Source organism: Solea solea, chromosome 8, assembly GCF_958295425.1.
Source record: "Solea solea chromosome 8, fSolSol10.1, whole genome shotgun sequence".
NCBI classification, from domain to species: Eukaryota; Metazoa; Chordata; class Actinopteri; order Pleuronectiformes; family Soleidae; genus Solea; species Solea solea.
In genome coordinates, this window is record NC_081141.1 from 11,492,950 (window position 1) to 11,510,799 (window position 17,850).

Below are 17,850 nucleotides of genomic sequence, written 5' to 3' on the forward strand. Positions count from 1 at the left end.
CACCATATAGCTAATGTACAGGGACATCTAAACATTGTAGACATCTCGTTCAGGTTGGCACCAGGGTGAAGGGAGTTGTATATGAATCAGTATGGGAAGCAGGAGAGCAGAGAACAGTATCAGTATGCATGCTTCCCTTCTCCTTTGCTGCCTTCTTCAGTTCCCAGTGTTCTCTGCCACAGTGTGATCTTCTATGCCATCACCAGCCCTGCAACATTGTCTTCCACAATCCTTTATTCCCTGTTTTATTTTAAACATGCCATGACAGGGGCATTGATGTTGGAGAGGGAAATAAGCAGCTGAAATCCTATTCTGACAAGCTAAGCAAACAGCTATACACTCAAATCTCTAACATAATGGTGTCGGATGGGATGGCACCACAGAAAAGGAGAGGGATGTATACTACACGTCTTCTAATATAAACACACCAAAGAAACGTTCAAAGGAATGGTAGGCGTTCTGGTGTTGAAATATAAATGTGGGGGTAAGAGAGGAAGGTTTTGTCATGCAGTCACATGTATGTTCCTGTTGTTTGGTGGCCGTCACACCAGAATTTAGATTTTCTATTTCCCTGCTGATTTGATAAGACCACGCTGACTTACAAGGACTTTATTTGGTATTCAATGCAAGTTGCACTTGTCTTGACTTGTTTAATTTCTCTCTCTCTCTCTTTCTCTGTTAAGCAAACCAAGCAGGGAACAGCTGTAAGTCTGGGGTTTGTGTTGATGGCATAGAAAACAGTCATCAAAGCAGTTTCTCTGAGTGTCTGTGGCGTGTACCCATGAATTGCACTGTCGCCTGGGAATCCAGCAAATTCATAGCAGCTCGCCCTAGATAATATTGAAATTCATTGCGATTAGATAGATCGGGATCAGGTTTACTACCTGTTGGCATCACCAAAATAGTAATAACAGTGCAGCTCTAAGTTCCCCATTTACTGAAACTAAAATGTCATGCACACCTAATCTTATTCTGATGTAAACCCAACAGTTTCATGATCGCTTCATTGACCTTGTCAAAACAAAATATTGAAAAATGTGTTATGGGATGCATTTTAATTTGATGTTTTTGTATGTCTTTAGGAAAGATAATTCATGTAATTGTACTTATATAAATATATAGAGCCCAAAACACTAAGTATCATCATTTACAATCTCAATATGTGTCTTTATTAATTAAATAGGTATAATGTATGCATGAAATACTAATTAATAATAATAATAATAATAACAATAATATCATTCCTATGAATTACTTTGAGAGTTGCATAAGCAAAATGGGGCTGAGGCTGCACGATGGATAGAGATAGAGTGAATTCATTCTATTTTAGGTTTGGAATGAGCTAAGAGGATATTCTCAAAAGCCTGGCATTGCAAGTAATCATTATTACCAAAGTTAAGTTAAGATAGAAAGATATTCACAGATTTGAATTTCGATCAATAACATTTAAATGGTTTTTGAAACATGTGTGAGACATATTTTGAGTCATACTGACAAGCTAGAAGCTTATATTTATTTTGTGGCCACAAATAATAGTTTGTTCTGCAAAAATTAATATTTAAATTAGAGGTTTTTTTCCTGCGTGTCATATCTGGGGCTCTGTACATGGCTGTTTCCAAAGTGTCTCTGATACGTTAGGTTCATTCCAGTTATACAGTTCTTTAATTTGGGCTGGCATCCTTGAAATTAATCCTTGAAAAAAAGAATATAAAAGGGGAACAGGGCTTTGTTACTATCTCTTTGAAGATGGAATCAATCTACCTTTTTACCATTCTTCCCCCCTCTTCTGGCATCTGGTATTCAGCACAGTGGATGAAGGATAACTGCAGACTCAGCTTAGCCTAACGTACGTGAAGGAAGAGGTGAAAGCCCACCTCTTTCATCTTGTTCCTTGTGGCAGAAACAAGGCTTAGTTTTGTCTTTTAGTAATCTTCATCTGGACACTGAATATTAATATATGTAATTCCTTTATATTTCCCTACACACACTGCATCTCAAAGGGATAGCAAAATTGCCACTATGGTTTGTAAGAATGGTAATGGGTGTGAGATTTAAAGTATAGAGGAAGAGAAAACACCTTTCTACTCCCAGGCTGCAGGCTGTTGTCAAACACTTTCTGAAATAATGGCAGCAGGCAGAGTAATCGGGGCGATGTGCGTGCATTTGTAGTCATTACGCAAGTCCTTTATGCATTTAACCTTCAGAGTCCTCCATTAGAAGTCCTAAAGATTAAAATGTTATGAAGTAGATACGGCATGGTACACTGTGGTGTAAAACTAAGTTAATTGCATGCCAATTTTATGTAAATTCTGGTGATGTAACCAATAATTATTCCCGACAGGCTCTGCATTGTTTCACAAAATAATATGGTAATGGATTTTTTGTGTCGAAAGTGATCAGTGTCAGCTCAATGTGCCTAATAAAGGGGGTATTTGGACAAAGTAATATTTGGGTGGATTAAAACATTGAGTACATTTTTTTGGAATAAATCTGTTTACTTTTGCAGCTGGTCTCTCCCTTGCTTTACATTGCTAAGCAGGCACTCTAATTAGCGTCTTACATAATGTATAGTTTATTCATTTATTCGGTCTCGACCATCATTTATTGGCTCTCATCCAGTTTACAATGCACAAGAGGCAAGTCCACCCCGGACATGTCACCAGCCTATCACAAGAACCACGTACAGAGACAGACAGACACACTTGGATTCACACAGTTGACTCAGAGTCTCCTGGTGCTTAACCATGATCTGCATGCCACATTTAGATTGTGGCAGGAATCTGGAGTACCTGGAGGAAAAAAACCACAAAGACAGGTAGAACACACAAACTCCAGACAGAAGGGCCTTGGTCAAACCAGGATTTAAACCAGAAGTGAGGTGCCAACCACTACACACAGTTGTGACGCCCATTTGAAGTGCAAATGTTAAAAAAAAAAACATGAATGAAAGCAGGAGATTAAAAGTTGACTCATGAGTTCCTCTAATCTAATACTTCTGTGAGCTCTTGTGCACCACTTAGTTTCGTTGCTGATGTCTTTTTCCTTCTATGGATCCTCGAGGAGCGCTATTGAACTAATAAAGTGTAAGAAGCAAACTGAGTTTTGATAACACTCATATCAAGAGTCTGCACCCAAACCCTCTATCTTCTCTCTCACCCCTTTCCGGCCGCCAAACATGTCGTGCTGTGCCTTTAATACCCAGTTAATTAGTCTCATCTTGACCTGCCGGTGAAATGAGCCTTGCTGCCATCGCCGCTCATGTTTCTATTATCAACGCAAAAAAAGCATTAGCATGCCCCCACTATTAATGGCTTTAATTAGTCGTAAACGTAGCTGATTCTCCTGTTAAGTGGATGAGGATTCAATACTGTAATACAGTCCCAATATGCAAAACTACTATTCTCTCATTGAGAAGGAGGTGCACAGGGGGATTGTTTGCACAGCAATGGGAGGGGGAGTGCTGCATAAATCCATTCAATAATAAAGTGGGTATCACATACTCCAGAACTATATCATGCTGTACTCACACACTGCTCACATATGAAAAGAACATAATTAGAGCACAGCCAGTGCTGTACTGACAGTGTAACCTTTTTAGAGGAGTTGATTCGATGAAAGAAAGTTTCCACTGAAGCAGTGGGAGCTCCAACAGAGTCTATTGTCAGTGGATGGAAAGGAAGCCATTTTCCTGTCATCGTAAACACGTCTGTGGGATGAGTGGAAAGAAATACAGAAAAAAGCTACAATATGCTCAAAGATGTCTGGAATGATAATGTCAAGAAAAATACATTATTGTTATTTTAGCTTCAGTTGACAGGTTTTGCCTTACAAATGCTTCCCTAATAATAAAAAGCCTGCAGATGCAGTAAATGTGGCTTTTTTGATGAACATAATCTTAAGTCAAGGTCACTTAATGATATCGACTTCCATTTATCTTCAATAAAATTTCCAGTCTCCAGTCACTCCATTTGCTGACTAATGCTTAGCCTCAGCAGTGGTGAGGTACAGTGCTCTTACACTGGAGGCTGTTTATGGTTTCTAATGCATGATGCTATAGCTTTTGAAATAACGGGTCTCTATAAGGACATTCTGTAAGGATAGACTCCATTGACAGGAAACACTGTGATACCACAAGTGACCTCTTACAAAGTCTGAATGTTTATGTCTCATCAGTTTTTAATGGATCAGAACTGCTATATTAAATGTAGCTTACCTGGAGGATGTGCTCATAAATGGAAAATACAGAAGAGAAGCACAGGAATCCCAGAGAACTGAGAGGATCTATAAAAACTGCTCATGTCAGCTGTACTATAACAGGGACTCTAGCAAAATTCGGGTTATGGGGTGAAAAAACACAGATTATCAGCTCCATGGAGAAAATGAATTAAATTGAGATAGGAACTTTTTCAAGGACAAAGATAAATAGAGAGATGAATAAAAAGCTTGTGTTGCTTACTTTAGAAAGTGATGAATACTCAACCTCGGAATTTTGAAAAAAAACTTCGGAATAAGAAAACTGAATGTCATTGGTCACCCTGAGTAACCTGAGGAACTCTGGGCAGGGCCACTGTTACTGGAAGGTCAAGTTCCTTCTAACGTAGTGTTTTCATGACAGACAACTGTATCTTTGTTTTTCTTTCAGAACAGAAAACTGCAGGTTGTGTGGCTGTAGTTAAAGCAGCCACCCACAGAGAACTATGTTCATGATAAGCTTCCAGGCCCCACCCAATCTGCATGCTGAAGGGTCCTTGAGCAACACACCAAGCACCAAGTCACCAAGTACATTTACATGACATTAGAAAAAATGTATTATTGTGTCCGTCCAACTAAAACCAGCATCCAACCAACATCTTAGTCAGACTGAAATTGTGCTAAATCAATTTTCTCAGTCAGACTAAGAGATAATGTGACTTAGAGTCTAATTACAATTAGTCCCACTGAAGCTCTGCACATGTTCCACATAGCCACCAGCTAAACCTATTACTAACATGTTGAAAGGGGGCATATCTCCACATAGTGTAATGGAGAGTGACTTGAGTCAATAAATCAATTTCTCATGCTCATACACAACGAGGGTAGTTAAATTAAACTACCCACCTACTTGTGATAGAAATGTGCTGCATTTAGGAGGACCGTAATGTGTTTGTGAAAAGGTGAATGCGTTATATGAATTAACTTATGCCCTTCTATTCGATGTATTTATAGTCGGTGTAGTCATTAGCACTGGCACCTCATCCCAGAAGCTCTTGCTTTGACTCCCGCCTGGATTCAATAGATGGATGGATGGACAATTATGTTACTCATTTTTGTGATCTTGTCTGAGATAAAGTGTTCTCTTGTTACTTCTGCTGGTTCCCAGAATAGCTCTCATATATATATAGCATAGGGACGTTAGAGGCACATCCTGACCTCTTTACTCAGTATTTATACATGTTGATTGCACTGTAGTGCAGCTGATTTAAAACCACCCTCCATGCAGTGAGGGTGTTTTGAATAAATATATAATTTAAATTATTGTGACAGGAATTTTCAATATAGTTGACAATTGCTAGTAAAAAAAACGGTTATTTTTAAATCATTATTCTCAATTTCAATCGAAAAACGTACTTTTACTAAATATTACTGTGTGATATTTGTGCAGATCTGTGAGAAACAAAGATGTTCCATACAGTCCTTTGAATAGGTAATTCAACTAAAATTATATTTTGACACATATTAATTGTTCAGCCCTACTGTATACTCAATGGTTGCTAACGAAGCATTTGTTTGAAGAGAAGGTTTGCATAACGATATGTGATACTGTGTCCAATAGGCTGCTAATGTGAGTAAAAAAATCAAGCATTTTATTGAAACAAGCATGATACTACATATTATTATTAATCGACAGTCTCATAAACGCATTTATTGCTACACTGGGCTACTGACATTTGATCTAAACACAGGTATTGACTATAAGGAAGAGATTTCTGTGCTTCGACTTGTCAAACTCCTGGGTCTGATTTTTTTTCCCTAGGAGTGAAGAGATTTGCCCTAATTTCATCATTCTGCCAGAGAAGACAACAATAACTGGGAGAAAAACCAGGGGAGGCTCAGGTGTGTCAGAAGGAAAGGGTACACCAATGTTATGGCTGTTTCTCCGGAGTGTACTCTGGAAGACGGTGAAGTAATGTGAACCCACTACATCCGAAAATCTGGTGCACATCTTAAACCATGTGTGGGCCTTCTAGATAAAGTGTGTGTGTGTGTGTGGGTTTGTATGTGTTGAGGGTCCCACTGAAGTGTGTGCGTGTATAAGCAAACAAAAAAAGAATGTGCTTTTTCTTTCCTGTCTCATATTTCTCCACAGTGTAATGTGCCGCCTATTCATGTGATGCCTTTTAAAGGCATGGTGGGAATCACTTCACAGTCAGGAATGAAACTCAATATGCTAATGCCTTCCAAGGGAGCGATGGATGGGGAGAAAACATAACCTGTCAATTACCTGCGGCAAAACCCACTGAAAGATTTATTGAAATCCATGAGAAATTTCCACCTGACAAAAAAGCTTAAACATGCAATAGATCAAAACACAAGCCACCGTGTGTATGACTAATTACCAAATCATGTCAGAGAAATTAACCTCCTAAGACTTAATGAAATCATGTTCAGTTACATTATGTCTAAAGAATTGGCGGGATGTCTTTAATTACTTGTTGAAAGTTCCAGGTGGAAATTGCAAGCTTTAATTCACACTAACAGAGAGAAAAACTCATTTTCCAAACAAGTGGAGCACCATCAGAACTTTTGATGACAGGACCATTACAGGTGAAAACAGCTTGAAAAGACTTAAAAAATGCATGCATCTGAAAGAGATCACTGCAATCACCAATCCAGTGGCTGGGACCATCTTATTCACACGGTTGTCCGCTGGCAGAGGACCCACAGTCACAAAGCACAGCAGGGCCATCAGAATTGGAATCAGACTATCCCATTTATCACACAGACATCATCAAGACCCCTCAGCCTAATTTGTTTACAGCTCAGAGATGGAGTGCTGGCAGTGCTCATCTCCCTCACTGGAATAATTGCTGTGATGATAGGCTTTGCTGGGAACACGTACAGGCATGTGAAAACAAGCAACATTTCTGATTAGAGGTTTGGGAACCCGAGCCAAGGTGATCTGTCTGTAGCAGCAACACATCCCAACCATAATCTTTCTTGCTAATCAGATGTTCATGCTCTCCAATTCTGAATGTCAGGGATTTGATGGATTTCTTTGTACTTGAAGCTGTGTCAAGATACAACACTGCATAATCAGAATTTTTTGATATAACCATTGGCAATACGTTCGTAATGGATTTCCATTCCGAGATATTTCGATACTAGACTGTCAATATGGGCCCCATAAGGGTTATATAACAATATATAGTCACATTATGTGTCCCAAGTGGGTTTGTCCACGGTCTAAATGGTAGTCCCACCTTATGTGGCCCACATGGACATTCTGGCAGAGCTCATTTCTATGGACCCACCTCCAGACACTACTGATAACATAACTGCCATCAGGCACAGAATAATATCAACATCTATGCCATACAGAGGTTTTTGCCACATTTTCTCACCATTAGACAGCGTTTTCTGGCTGAAAACCAACATTTGTAAACCGTTCACTCTCCCACACCACAGTCCATAGAGGAACATCAAAATGAAGGATTTTAAACACCGAAGTCTCAAGAAATCATTGAGAGTGCATTTCTTATCCAAACACAGCCAATTTGAGCAGCTCACACAATGGCGGTGCCCTTAGTACATTCATTTTGTACAATAACTTTGTTTAAATGTATATAATGTGTTCAACTGGCTGATCAAGTTGGCTATTGACAAAGTCAAACAACTAAATTCAATGAAAAAGCCTTTTTGAGAGTCTGTTTTTAAGCTAATGAAAACATTTCTGGTTCACTCGAATACAGAGCTATGTGGATATAAGGTATTATACAAAAGGGATATTTTGGGTACTGCTACAGTCTTGGATGGAATTCTGGTTTCCTTTGACATAAATCCATGGGTGACATATGGTTTGGGTGTCCATGCGAACCTCGTCAGAGAAGGAAAATCCATTTCCACTATTCTCCTGCTATAGCCACACTGAATCCCCCTCTATCATCATCCCTTGATACTCCTACCCGTCCTCATTGCGTCCACTGAGCCAGCAGATTACAGATATCATTATAATGGACATCCTGGCAGGCTAGCTGTGATCCCATTTAATTTGCCATGGACTGATATCTACATAAGATAATCAGCGTTTTATACCTGAGAGTAAAGACAGAGAGATGAGTGACGCTGTGAATGTGGATAAGACATTACAATACAATTAGAGAAAAAAATAGTGACCGTCATAATATGAAGGGAGAGAAAGCAAGAGTTTGTGTGCAGTCAGAAAGAAGATGGAGGGACAAAAAGGAATAAAATGCACTTGTAAAAGTGCCAGCGAGCCAACATCTCTGAACATAGATGTTGAACACAGCTTGAAAACACTTTCATTCACACAGTGTATTTTTGAGGGCAGGCCTGCCCAATTACATGTAGATAAAAGGTGTTGTTCTGTTAAAGTGTACATTGCAGGGTAGTTCACCCCATGTGCAATTCAAGACATTGATCCATGATTTAAACCGTTTTTGGATTTCTTGTATAAAGTCAGTCATATTATCACCTATAGATTGAGTTTTCACATCAACAGCATCTATTTCCCCCCCCCCCCAATCCAAGGAGTGATGGCCTATTTCCTTTGAGAGGTTGCCTTGCAGCTGAACTCTTCATAATAGACGCATTGCTGTTTAGACCGCACTGCAATGTGACTGGATGAAAGTGCTACTCATCACAGTTTCTGAGAGGCTTAGTTCTACCTTAATCTTTAATAGGAGTAGACCATAATGAAAAATTCAGGATTCTAGCTGTCTGCCTGTACAAGCTGTACTACTGAAAATTTTCAGATACACTGCATTAAATTCTTATCTAATAAATAATATTGATTTAAACTCCTCTCAAAAAATAACAATTTGACTTTGTTTAGCCCATCCCAGCTGCCAGATAAGTCACATAGGTCCACTTGATGTTTACACATGCATCTGCCTGGAATAATAATTAGTTTGAACTAATTTTCCCCCCAAGAAAATTATTTTGTTGAAAACATATATTTCTCCTTATAACTCTGTTTGTGAGCATAGACTACATATAAATCATGGACATAGTCTAACAGAGCCGCTGGATTGTGAGTCTCAAAAATCATGCGTGTAATGGACACGCTGTAAACTGGATTTCATGTGCGCACACATTAATCTTCCCATTGCGAGATGGATAGATACAAAAGCAATTCAGCATTCTATGTATGGCTTGTCAAGCTATTCCCCTTGAGTATAAGCCACCCTCTGTCATTAAATAGGCTCCTTACCCCATTATCCCAAGGTGCCTTTTTTACTTTTACCCCACACTTTAAAACTACATTTTGAGAGCTCGCTTAAATGTGCAGAATCTAAATTCAGGAAGTTGTGTTTGTCCTTTAAAACCCCCACATAAGCAGCTATTTGGGCAAATCAAAGAGTCTTTCTGAAGTGATACTTCAGAGCTTTACCACTGGTGAAGCTAAATAATGAGAATAATAGGACCCAATCAATGTTACACTAAATAAAGGTGTCTCCCTTGGCTTAAGAGTCTCAACAATGTGTTGCCAGGGTTCGACATCAAAACATCCAGCTCCCATCTGTCGAGTCCGCAAAGTAATCAGGCTCACAAAGGATGATCAAAAAAATGGTGGGAATCCATTTTGCATCACTGACGCTAATGAGATCAACATGGCTAAAAATACTGTTTATTTTGTATTATTATTTATTTAATTATGCATCAATCCATGGTGGAAAAAAGAAAACAAAAAAGGGAAGGTTCTTCCTCAGGATATCCACCTTCTGAAAAATGTAGTCTGACAGCTCCAATGTTAAAAGCACAGCCTCCAAAACCAACTGATGGCAGACTATCTATCTATCTATCTATCTATCTATCTATCTATCTATCTATCTATCGCCATTTTAAGAGTTGAACTCTGCGCCATTACTTATGATGAACGCAGTGGGAGATTATCAGGGCCGTTTTTATGTGTTTATCTGTTATCTGCCACCTCCTCCTAACAACGTGATCAATGACACATTCATGCTCGCGTCTTGGATCAGTCAGCCACTTTATCTGTCTGAGTGGTACTGCAGCTGCCAAGAAGAAGAGGAGCGGCGCTGACTTATAAGGACGACAATGACTCCATTCATGTGTCTAATTTAGGAGTGGCTTCTTCTCTGTCTAATTAATAATTTACTTGGCCATGAGTTACCCTCCCCTTTGTGGTACAATCATCGTCGTCCGTGCAGCTTGGTGCACCTGCACTGGAATTGAGGCGCAAAAGGGGGAGTTCCAAGGACTAAACAAGAATGAATGTGAAACCCGACATTGAAAGATGACAATGTGTAGTTGTGGAGGGAGTTATGTGACAGAATGTTCCAGTTTGTGCACACTAGGAGAGGCATACTGCTGTAAAATGTTATTGCCATGTTAAAGGAATCCACAGTGTATATTCACTCCCCTGGGGGAGGGGTTGTGTCACTTGCAGGCTCAGCTGGGTTGGTTTATGTATCACAATTCCAATGTAAACACAGTTCTAATGCACCGGTTGATCATAAGCACAATGGAGGTGTGTGTGTGTCATATACTATATGTGGAAGCACCAAGAGTATAATATGTGCAATTTTTGTCCAAAATGTCAAATAAATCCCACAAATTGAGACTCCACCCACACGTTACATGATAATGGTTCATCCAGCCCCTTTTCCACAACCTTGTCTGAGTTTTCAGTTTCCTATTTTCTCCCCATAGTTTGCTCTGTATAAACAAATAGAATTCATCTTTTTCATCCACTTAGCTCTTCTGTCTTGCTGATTAGCAGTGAAGGGCTGGGAGACTGGGATGATCTACAGCGGATGGTTCCAAGGATATCCGACGCCAGCGTGCCTATGTGTGTGTCAGTGGGAGTCTGTGTGTGTGTGTGTGAATGTACGTGCGCCGTATAAACAAATGCAGTGCTACTTGTAGGGCACAGCCAATTAAAAGAAGCCCCTGAAGGAGCATGCTCATCAGGATGCAGTGAAAACAGCAGATCCACTCTCAGATAGCCCGCTGCAGCTTGTCACTGTAACAGAGGCGTCAATACCATGAACCCTGCACTCTGCTTGTGGTACAAAATACTAACGTTTTCATCCTTTTGAGTTAGAGCCTTCATGTAGCTCAACACATTACAGATATTTATGAAATCCAATATGTTTATCAGTGACACTAATGCGTACATGTTCTGAGTGATGATGCCTTAATCCTTTCATTAACCCTTGAAAATTGCAAGCTGGACCCAATATTTGAACAATAAACTGTGATTAAGATTTTCAAATTATCATGTTAACCTCAGAATCAAGTCTACAAATTATGTCACAAGTCTTGTAGTGTATGACTGATTGTTATTTATGAATTACAGTATAATCACATGAGCATCCATGCATTACATTCAACTACTAGCAATTAGATGTTCTATTTGAATTCGGCAGCACAACACAAAACGCCCTTCATCTACCAGTTATGATACTATCTGTTGCTAGAAAGGTTTGATTGTAAAACTGGATGAATGGGTGAACATTTATTCATGCGTTGGCTACCGCTTCCTCCTCCACATGAGATGAGCATTTAATTGGATGGCAATATCATTGACTTGTGAGAGTAAGCAAACCTATGTTGTCGTTAAGAAGTAGAACATGCAGTGTTGTGCAAATAACACAAAGACAAGTGGAAGCAAGTATGAATGTCTGCTGCACTGGACTGCACTGAGGCTTTAATCATTGTTCACTGATGCCAGTGGCAAACTCATTAGACAATGCTGATGTGTAGCCGCAAGGGAATCACCAAGTCAAAACAATTTACCTCTTCTCATGATACTCTTTCTATACTTTTAGCATAAAAGTGTGTTGTAGACATGTAACCACATTTTTATAAATGATCAAGTGTTTAGTGGTTCAAAAAATGCAGGACATGCTTTTACATTATAAAACGTAATTTAGTCTGTGCTCAAGCTTAATTAATTACCAGTCCAATTTAAGGGTGGTGGCCTTGAGTAACCCCCGTGGGTGTGATGAAGTTCACCAAGTATAGGAGAAAAATAGAACCGTGGAATATAAATGTCCCTCGAGAGTGTGAGTGAACATTACCAGCATGTTACAGCAGCCAGCCTCAGTCACGTACATTCCGCCGGGAGAAAGTTATAAAAGTCAGTGAGTGTCCAGATGAGATGCAGCACACTGTGTGGAGAACATGTCTTAATTCAACCTTCTTTTGAATGCCATGAATGCTGGACCTCAACCCAATACAATTTAGATACCACTGTACTCGAAATGATGGTTTAGGTATCAGATAGTGGACAGCCCCTGTTCTTGTAACATTAAAGCTGTAGGATTACTCGGAAATGTGTGGACAGATGCACATTTGTGACAGATGGCCCGAGAGGCAATCTCTTCATCTCTGAACTACTCTTTTTTGAGGTTGCTTTGCAGTGTAGGCATTTGTTACCAGAGCTTGACTAGCAACCTATTCCACTGAAGGGATGTGTATGCAAAGCTGCTCAGCCAATGAAGACTCCCTCTCCCTCTCAACTGCCTTGTGTTTTTGGTCAACATCTCCTGTTCTGGGCTAGATTTCCCCAAGGTTGGAAATGCAGAAATCTATAGTTCTCTGTAATAATTATAATATATCATAATTCATTCAAGTGGGTATTTTTTTTTAATACTGGGTTGACAAAACAGTAATTGATTCTTGACATTGATTGACACAATGTAATATGTCTTGTTTGACATGGTGCGCTGTATTTGATTTAGATAAATAAATGTTACTTGTGCGGTCATTGACGTGTTTTTTTCCCCCCATATTATTAATTCTACTGTATAGCCTGGGCTTTCCGCCTTAAAGGCATGATTATGCAATGTTTGGTCTTTGTGAAATTGAACAATAAATACATGAATTACCTGAGCTCTCATCTTCCCACCATCATAATCAAATAATGATTTAATCCAAATTGTTTTGTTTGTTTGCTTATTTGTTGTTTCTACACAGATGTCTTGACTCAAAACATTAGCAGAATGTATTGCTTTATCTGCTGTCCTTGGAGCTACATGGGACTCTGGCACAGCTAATGAGCCTTATTATTCTTCATAGCTAAATGTCTTGCTCATATTTCTTGGGAAAGTTGTTTGACAGGGAGTGTCCTGAAATGGAGGCAAAAAAAACAAGAAATGAAAGCCAGAAATCTCTGCAACTGGCAATGTAATCGGTGAATCACATGTATTGCTTAACAATGTTCCCAGCATCGGGTTGTTATTATGGAAATGAAAAATGTCCACATACTTTCTCTTGAATACCCCAAGAGAAGAGTTGTGGTTTCATCGGTCTCATTGCTGACCAAAGCCAATTAAGAGGAAACAAACCTCAACTAGAGCCGAGAAAAGAACACAAATCCTCATTGAGTCAGCGTGAACAGCTGCCAATTCATTTCCTCCTTTTTTTTCTGCAGCTTCCACGCAGCTGATATACAGCACACTGACTGGAAGACACATAGTGTCCAGGCAGACAAAGGGCAGGCATGATAGGTTGCATAACCTTCACACTCGTGAATTTTACTTGCACCCTTTTTTCCCTTCCCTGACCGTCTTTCCTTCCACTGCCTCTCTCTTCCTCAGACCTCCCCATATATACCCACAGAACACTACACCCACACACATATTATGCCTCACAAGCTGCACTCAGTGCAGTCACATTTACTGTACACTCATACAAACACAAAGATGGATCAATTTACCGTTCCCTTCAGGGATGGTATGTCTCATTCTCTCATTCTACATATTCTGCATTAAAATCAACAATTAATATTCTTTAATTGCATGCCTTTTATTTCTTTATGGCTTGATATGTTCTAAAATTCATCTTGAAAACAAAGATGGTGCATCTTGTGGCCCCATTTTGAAAAAAAATGGGGCAGTTTTTTTTGGCAAAACAATAACAAGGTTAATACGCTAAAAAAAATGTCCTTATTATGTCGAGGTTTACAACTTCCAGAGAGAGAGAAAGCTTTCAGTTACACCATTATGGAAATCCATTCATTTGGGCTTTATTGGCTTTGCTTGGCAGTAGACAGGGAGCAAAGACGCCCCTGAGCAAATGCTTCCCCACAGAGGCATTCAATCATATGTTGACTGGGTGAAAAACAGTGTAAATTAAAGTCCCACCTCACTCTGACTCTTTAAACACAAGACACAGCAGGCTATATTTTCTCCCACCAAATCAGAAGACTGAAAGTTGGATCCCAGTTATAATTGCAACAGGAAAAAAAAAAAACATATTCAGACATATCCAGACAGCAGCTTGGTGCTAAATCACACCAGTAGATGGATGAAGAAAAACCTGCTTGTATGGTCTGTGGGACCCAGAGCCTTTCTATGCCAATGAAGGGGAGTGTGTATTTGAATTTACATCACCCTGTGACATATCAAAGAGAATGTATGAGCAGATATGCCTCTTTGCAATTCCTATCTCGGAAAAATCAAAGTTACTCAGTAGGCCCGTAATCTGTGGCTTTCTCGACATAATCCCTCAGTTTTAGCAAAGTAACGAACAGCACGGGGAAGAAACAGTGTGTACTGCATGTTGCATAAGAACTGTTCATGTGGTATAGTCATTTTGTCATGTTTCTTGTTTGTTAAACACCAACCTTGGTCCTTAGAGGGACAAACGCTGAGTCTTAATGTCATCTATGGGGTCCTAGTTAAGGTCAAGGGTCTAGAGTTAGGTTTAGCCAGTAAAGACAGACAGTGTCCTCATATAAGAATAGCTGTGCACATGCGTGTGTTCTGAGGCAGAGTGTGTGCAGGGGTGGGGCAGGGTGGAGATGATGATGATGATGATGGGGCTTTTCCGCTAACTAGTGATGGAACAAATTGAACGTTGCACACATGCATCTCATCTCCATGATGATCAAAACATCATTCGCCATGTCAGTGTTATTCTCTCTGTGCTGTATTAAACACATTAACAGGGACCGGCACCATCAGGCCTACAGGAACACATGCAGGCACTGACATGATGCCAGGTGCTTCTTCCTCCACCCTGCCCCCAATTCATACACGGCCGTTTGTAGCCATTTACAGTGGGATTAAGCACCGTTTGTTAGCCTCTTTTTTTTGATTTTAGAAAATCAAGACCAAGTCGAGTCTGTGAAAGCTTCAAAGCTCCACATTCACTCACTTAAGCAGCATCCTGAGTTGGATGAAGCCACACTAACATCAGTTATGAGCTGAGGAGTTTCAGAACAAGGCGGTGGGTTGTTATTGGGCCGCCAAGCGAACCATCTGCAGACTTCTCCTAAAGCGCAGCCCACAGCGTCCTGAAAGGGCTGGAGCGGATGCGCGGATTAAGTTCTGATATCACGCTGATCATATTGACCACCACGGACCGCTCTGTCACGCGCCTTCGCGCGCGCTGGCGCACTAACACACACACACACACACACGCACACACACAAGGGGCAAGAACAAAATCTTCCCGAAATTACAACCCAGACCCCAGAACCATTGAGTCAAGGTCATTTACAGTAGCAGTTACCAAAAGTGACACGCAGGTTGTTGTTAGTGTGCTCTAACGCAGAGAAGAAACTTGTTACTGTGCAGATTAGATGCGTTCTGCGCACATTGTCAGTCATTGTACCAGGATAAGCAAAGCCCGGAGGAGCCAGCAGAGCAACTCCAATTAGGACACGTGATTTATCTTTGGCTGTGTCTGATCTCCACAAAGCAGAGACGCTGCCCGATGTGGATGTCATCAGTGAGATAATCCGTCAGATTGAAGAGAAAACTTTAGTTAATGAGCAGCCTACTCACCATCAATAATAACGGTCTTCATGATTTGGATGGGGGTGAAATCCAGACGGTGTAAAATCCAAGTCGAGTGTATCCCAGCGCGCGCGGAGACAGATAAGATATCCGCTGTTTGTGGCAATTTATGGGTGACTGCAAATCCAGTGAAAGGTGGGAGACGGAGAGCCTGAAACACCCCGGCACCCTTCAAACTTTAGGCTTCCCGAGTGGGGAGCCACGTCTCTGGCTGCACCAGAGCTCAGTCATTTGGACGAAAGATTTGAAAAATAGTCACCAATAAACATCCAAATTTTGGATTTGAAGACTCAACACGACCAGCCGACACCTCCCCAACACACAGGACGCGCACACGGCTCCGTGGAAGAGCTCAGAGTGTTAAATCAGAGGAGGAGAATCAGCGACACAGGAGGAGAACCACGGTCTGATCCATCTTTAGATACCGCAGAGCATATCCAGTTGGATAAGTTGTCCCGTTGTACATTATCCCAAGTGTACACAGAGAAAAGTGTGCAGCGGATGCGCACTGGTGCGCGTTAGTGAGCGTTTACCACAGGGAGGTGATGAGGGAGGGAGGGGCAGCGAGGTGCGTGAGGTGGAAAAACAGAGAGGAAGAGAGAGGCAGAGAGAGAGAGAGAGAGAGGGGGGGAGATAATTCAAAGATGAATGTTTTATGGGTCTGTGTCACGCTGCAAAAAAAAGACAAAGAAATGTTTAATTCAAGTGGATTTTGGATTAATATCAGTCAAGGAAAAGAAAAGAGATTGTTTTTAAAACTAAATGCACTCTGTACTCATGCTTGAAAGTGCTTTGTGAATAAAATGATTATTATTATTTACATTCGTATGCTGTGTTGTCTGGTTTTACGACGCCCACGGTTGTTTACAGAAAATCCCTCCGATAAAAAGAAATATTTATCGGGGAAAAATGCTCTATATGACATAACTGATGGACTCTGAAGTGAAACTGAGACTTAATGATTTATTCAGACAGACATTTCTTCCAGCGCAGAGCTGCACTCTATGAATGTTTTATGTGCACGAGGAGGTGGGTTTGATGTGGTGGGTGGGTGGGTGGGAAGTTGACGTGAGGCGAATCTATTTGGATCGGACACGACCAGACACGCATAGGCAAACGAATCCCGCCCCAAAAGACAAGCGAAGAGCCGGGCAGGCCTGCTGGTGGGACTCGCGCTTCCTCTTTGGGATCAGCAATTTGGCTGATCCCGATGTTCAAGGCGGAGTATGTTTAAGACCAACAGAAACAAACACACGGGGTTGTGCAGCTTTTCTTCTTAGGACACTGCATTGACTTCCATTCATCTGGACTGCCTCTACCAAGCCTTATCCCTAACCTTAACTATAACAAGTGAATGCTTCACCTTAATCTAACCGCAATTCAAAAAATCCTCAGAAATAATGTCTGCTGCTCCCATTAGGACCAGGTTTTAGCCTCCATGAGGACCACGGGTCCTGAAAAGTCAGTATTTATGCCAGAAAATATCCTAAATAAGTAACAATACAACAGATTAACCTGATACTAAAAATATTAAATGCATTATCCTAACCATATATCTCGTCAAAATGAGTATGGTTATTATTAGTAGTAGTAGTACTAGTATTGTATGTCAGTACCTGTATGCACTGAATGTTCTTGCACACAATCCACTATTCACTTAAAAAAAAAAAAAAACAAACAACTCAAGTGAAAAGACTACTAACACGCTCTGACGACGCTGATTGGGCCGAGGAGCAGTTCGCCGTTGCTGTGGTCTGCTGTAATGCAGGTAAAGCTGAAACGCTTTGATTGGGTTCTCAGCAGCTTGATTTTATCTTTAGGTCCCACGCGCCCCCTACCGGTGATGATGCTTTCATTT

The 17,850-nt window shown here is 40.6% G+C and overlaps 1 protein-coding gene across 1 annotated transcript in view; it reads right to left on the bottom strand.

The window, feature by feature from the left end:
• The window catches only part of rtn4r (reticulon 4 receptor), a 43,325-nt gene extending 26,777 nt beyond the window's left edge, over positions 1-16,548 (bottom strand). The window contains exon 1 of the mRNA XM_058636469.1: positions 15,981-16,548. Coding sequence (XP_058492452.1) covers positions 15,981-16,002 — 22 coding nt within the window. The 5' untranslated portion in view covers positions 16,003-16,548. The remainder of the gene's footprint in view (positions 1-15,980) is intronic.
• Between the last annotated feature and the right edge of the window lie 1,302 nt (positions 16,549-17,850).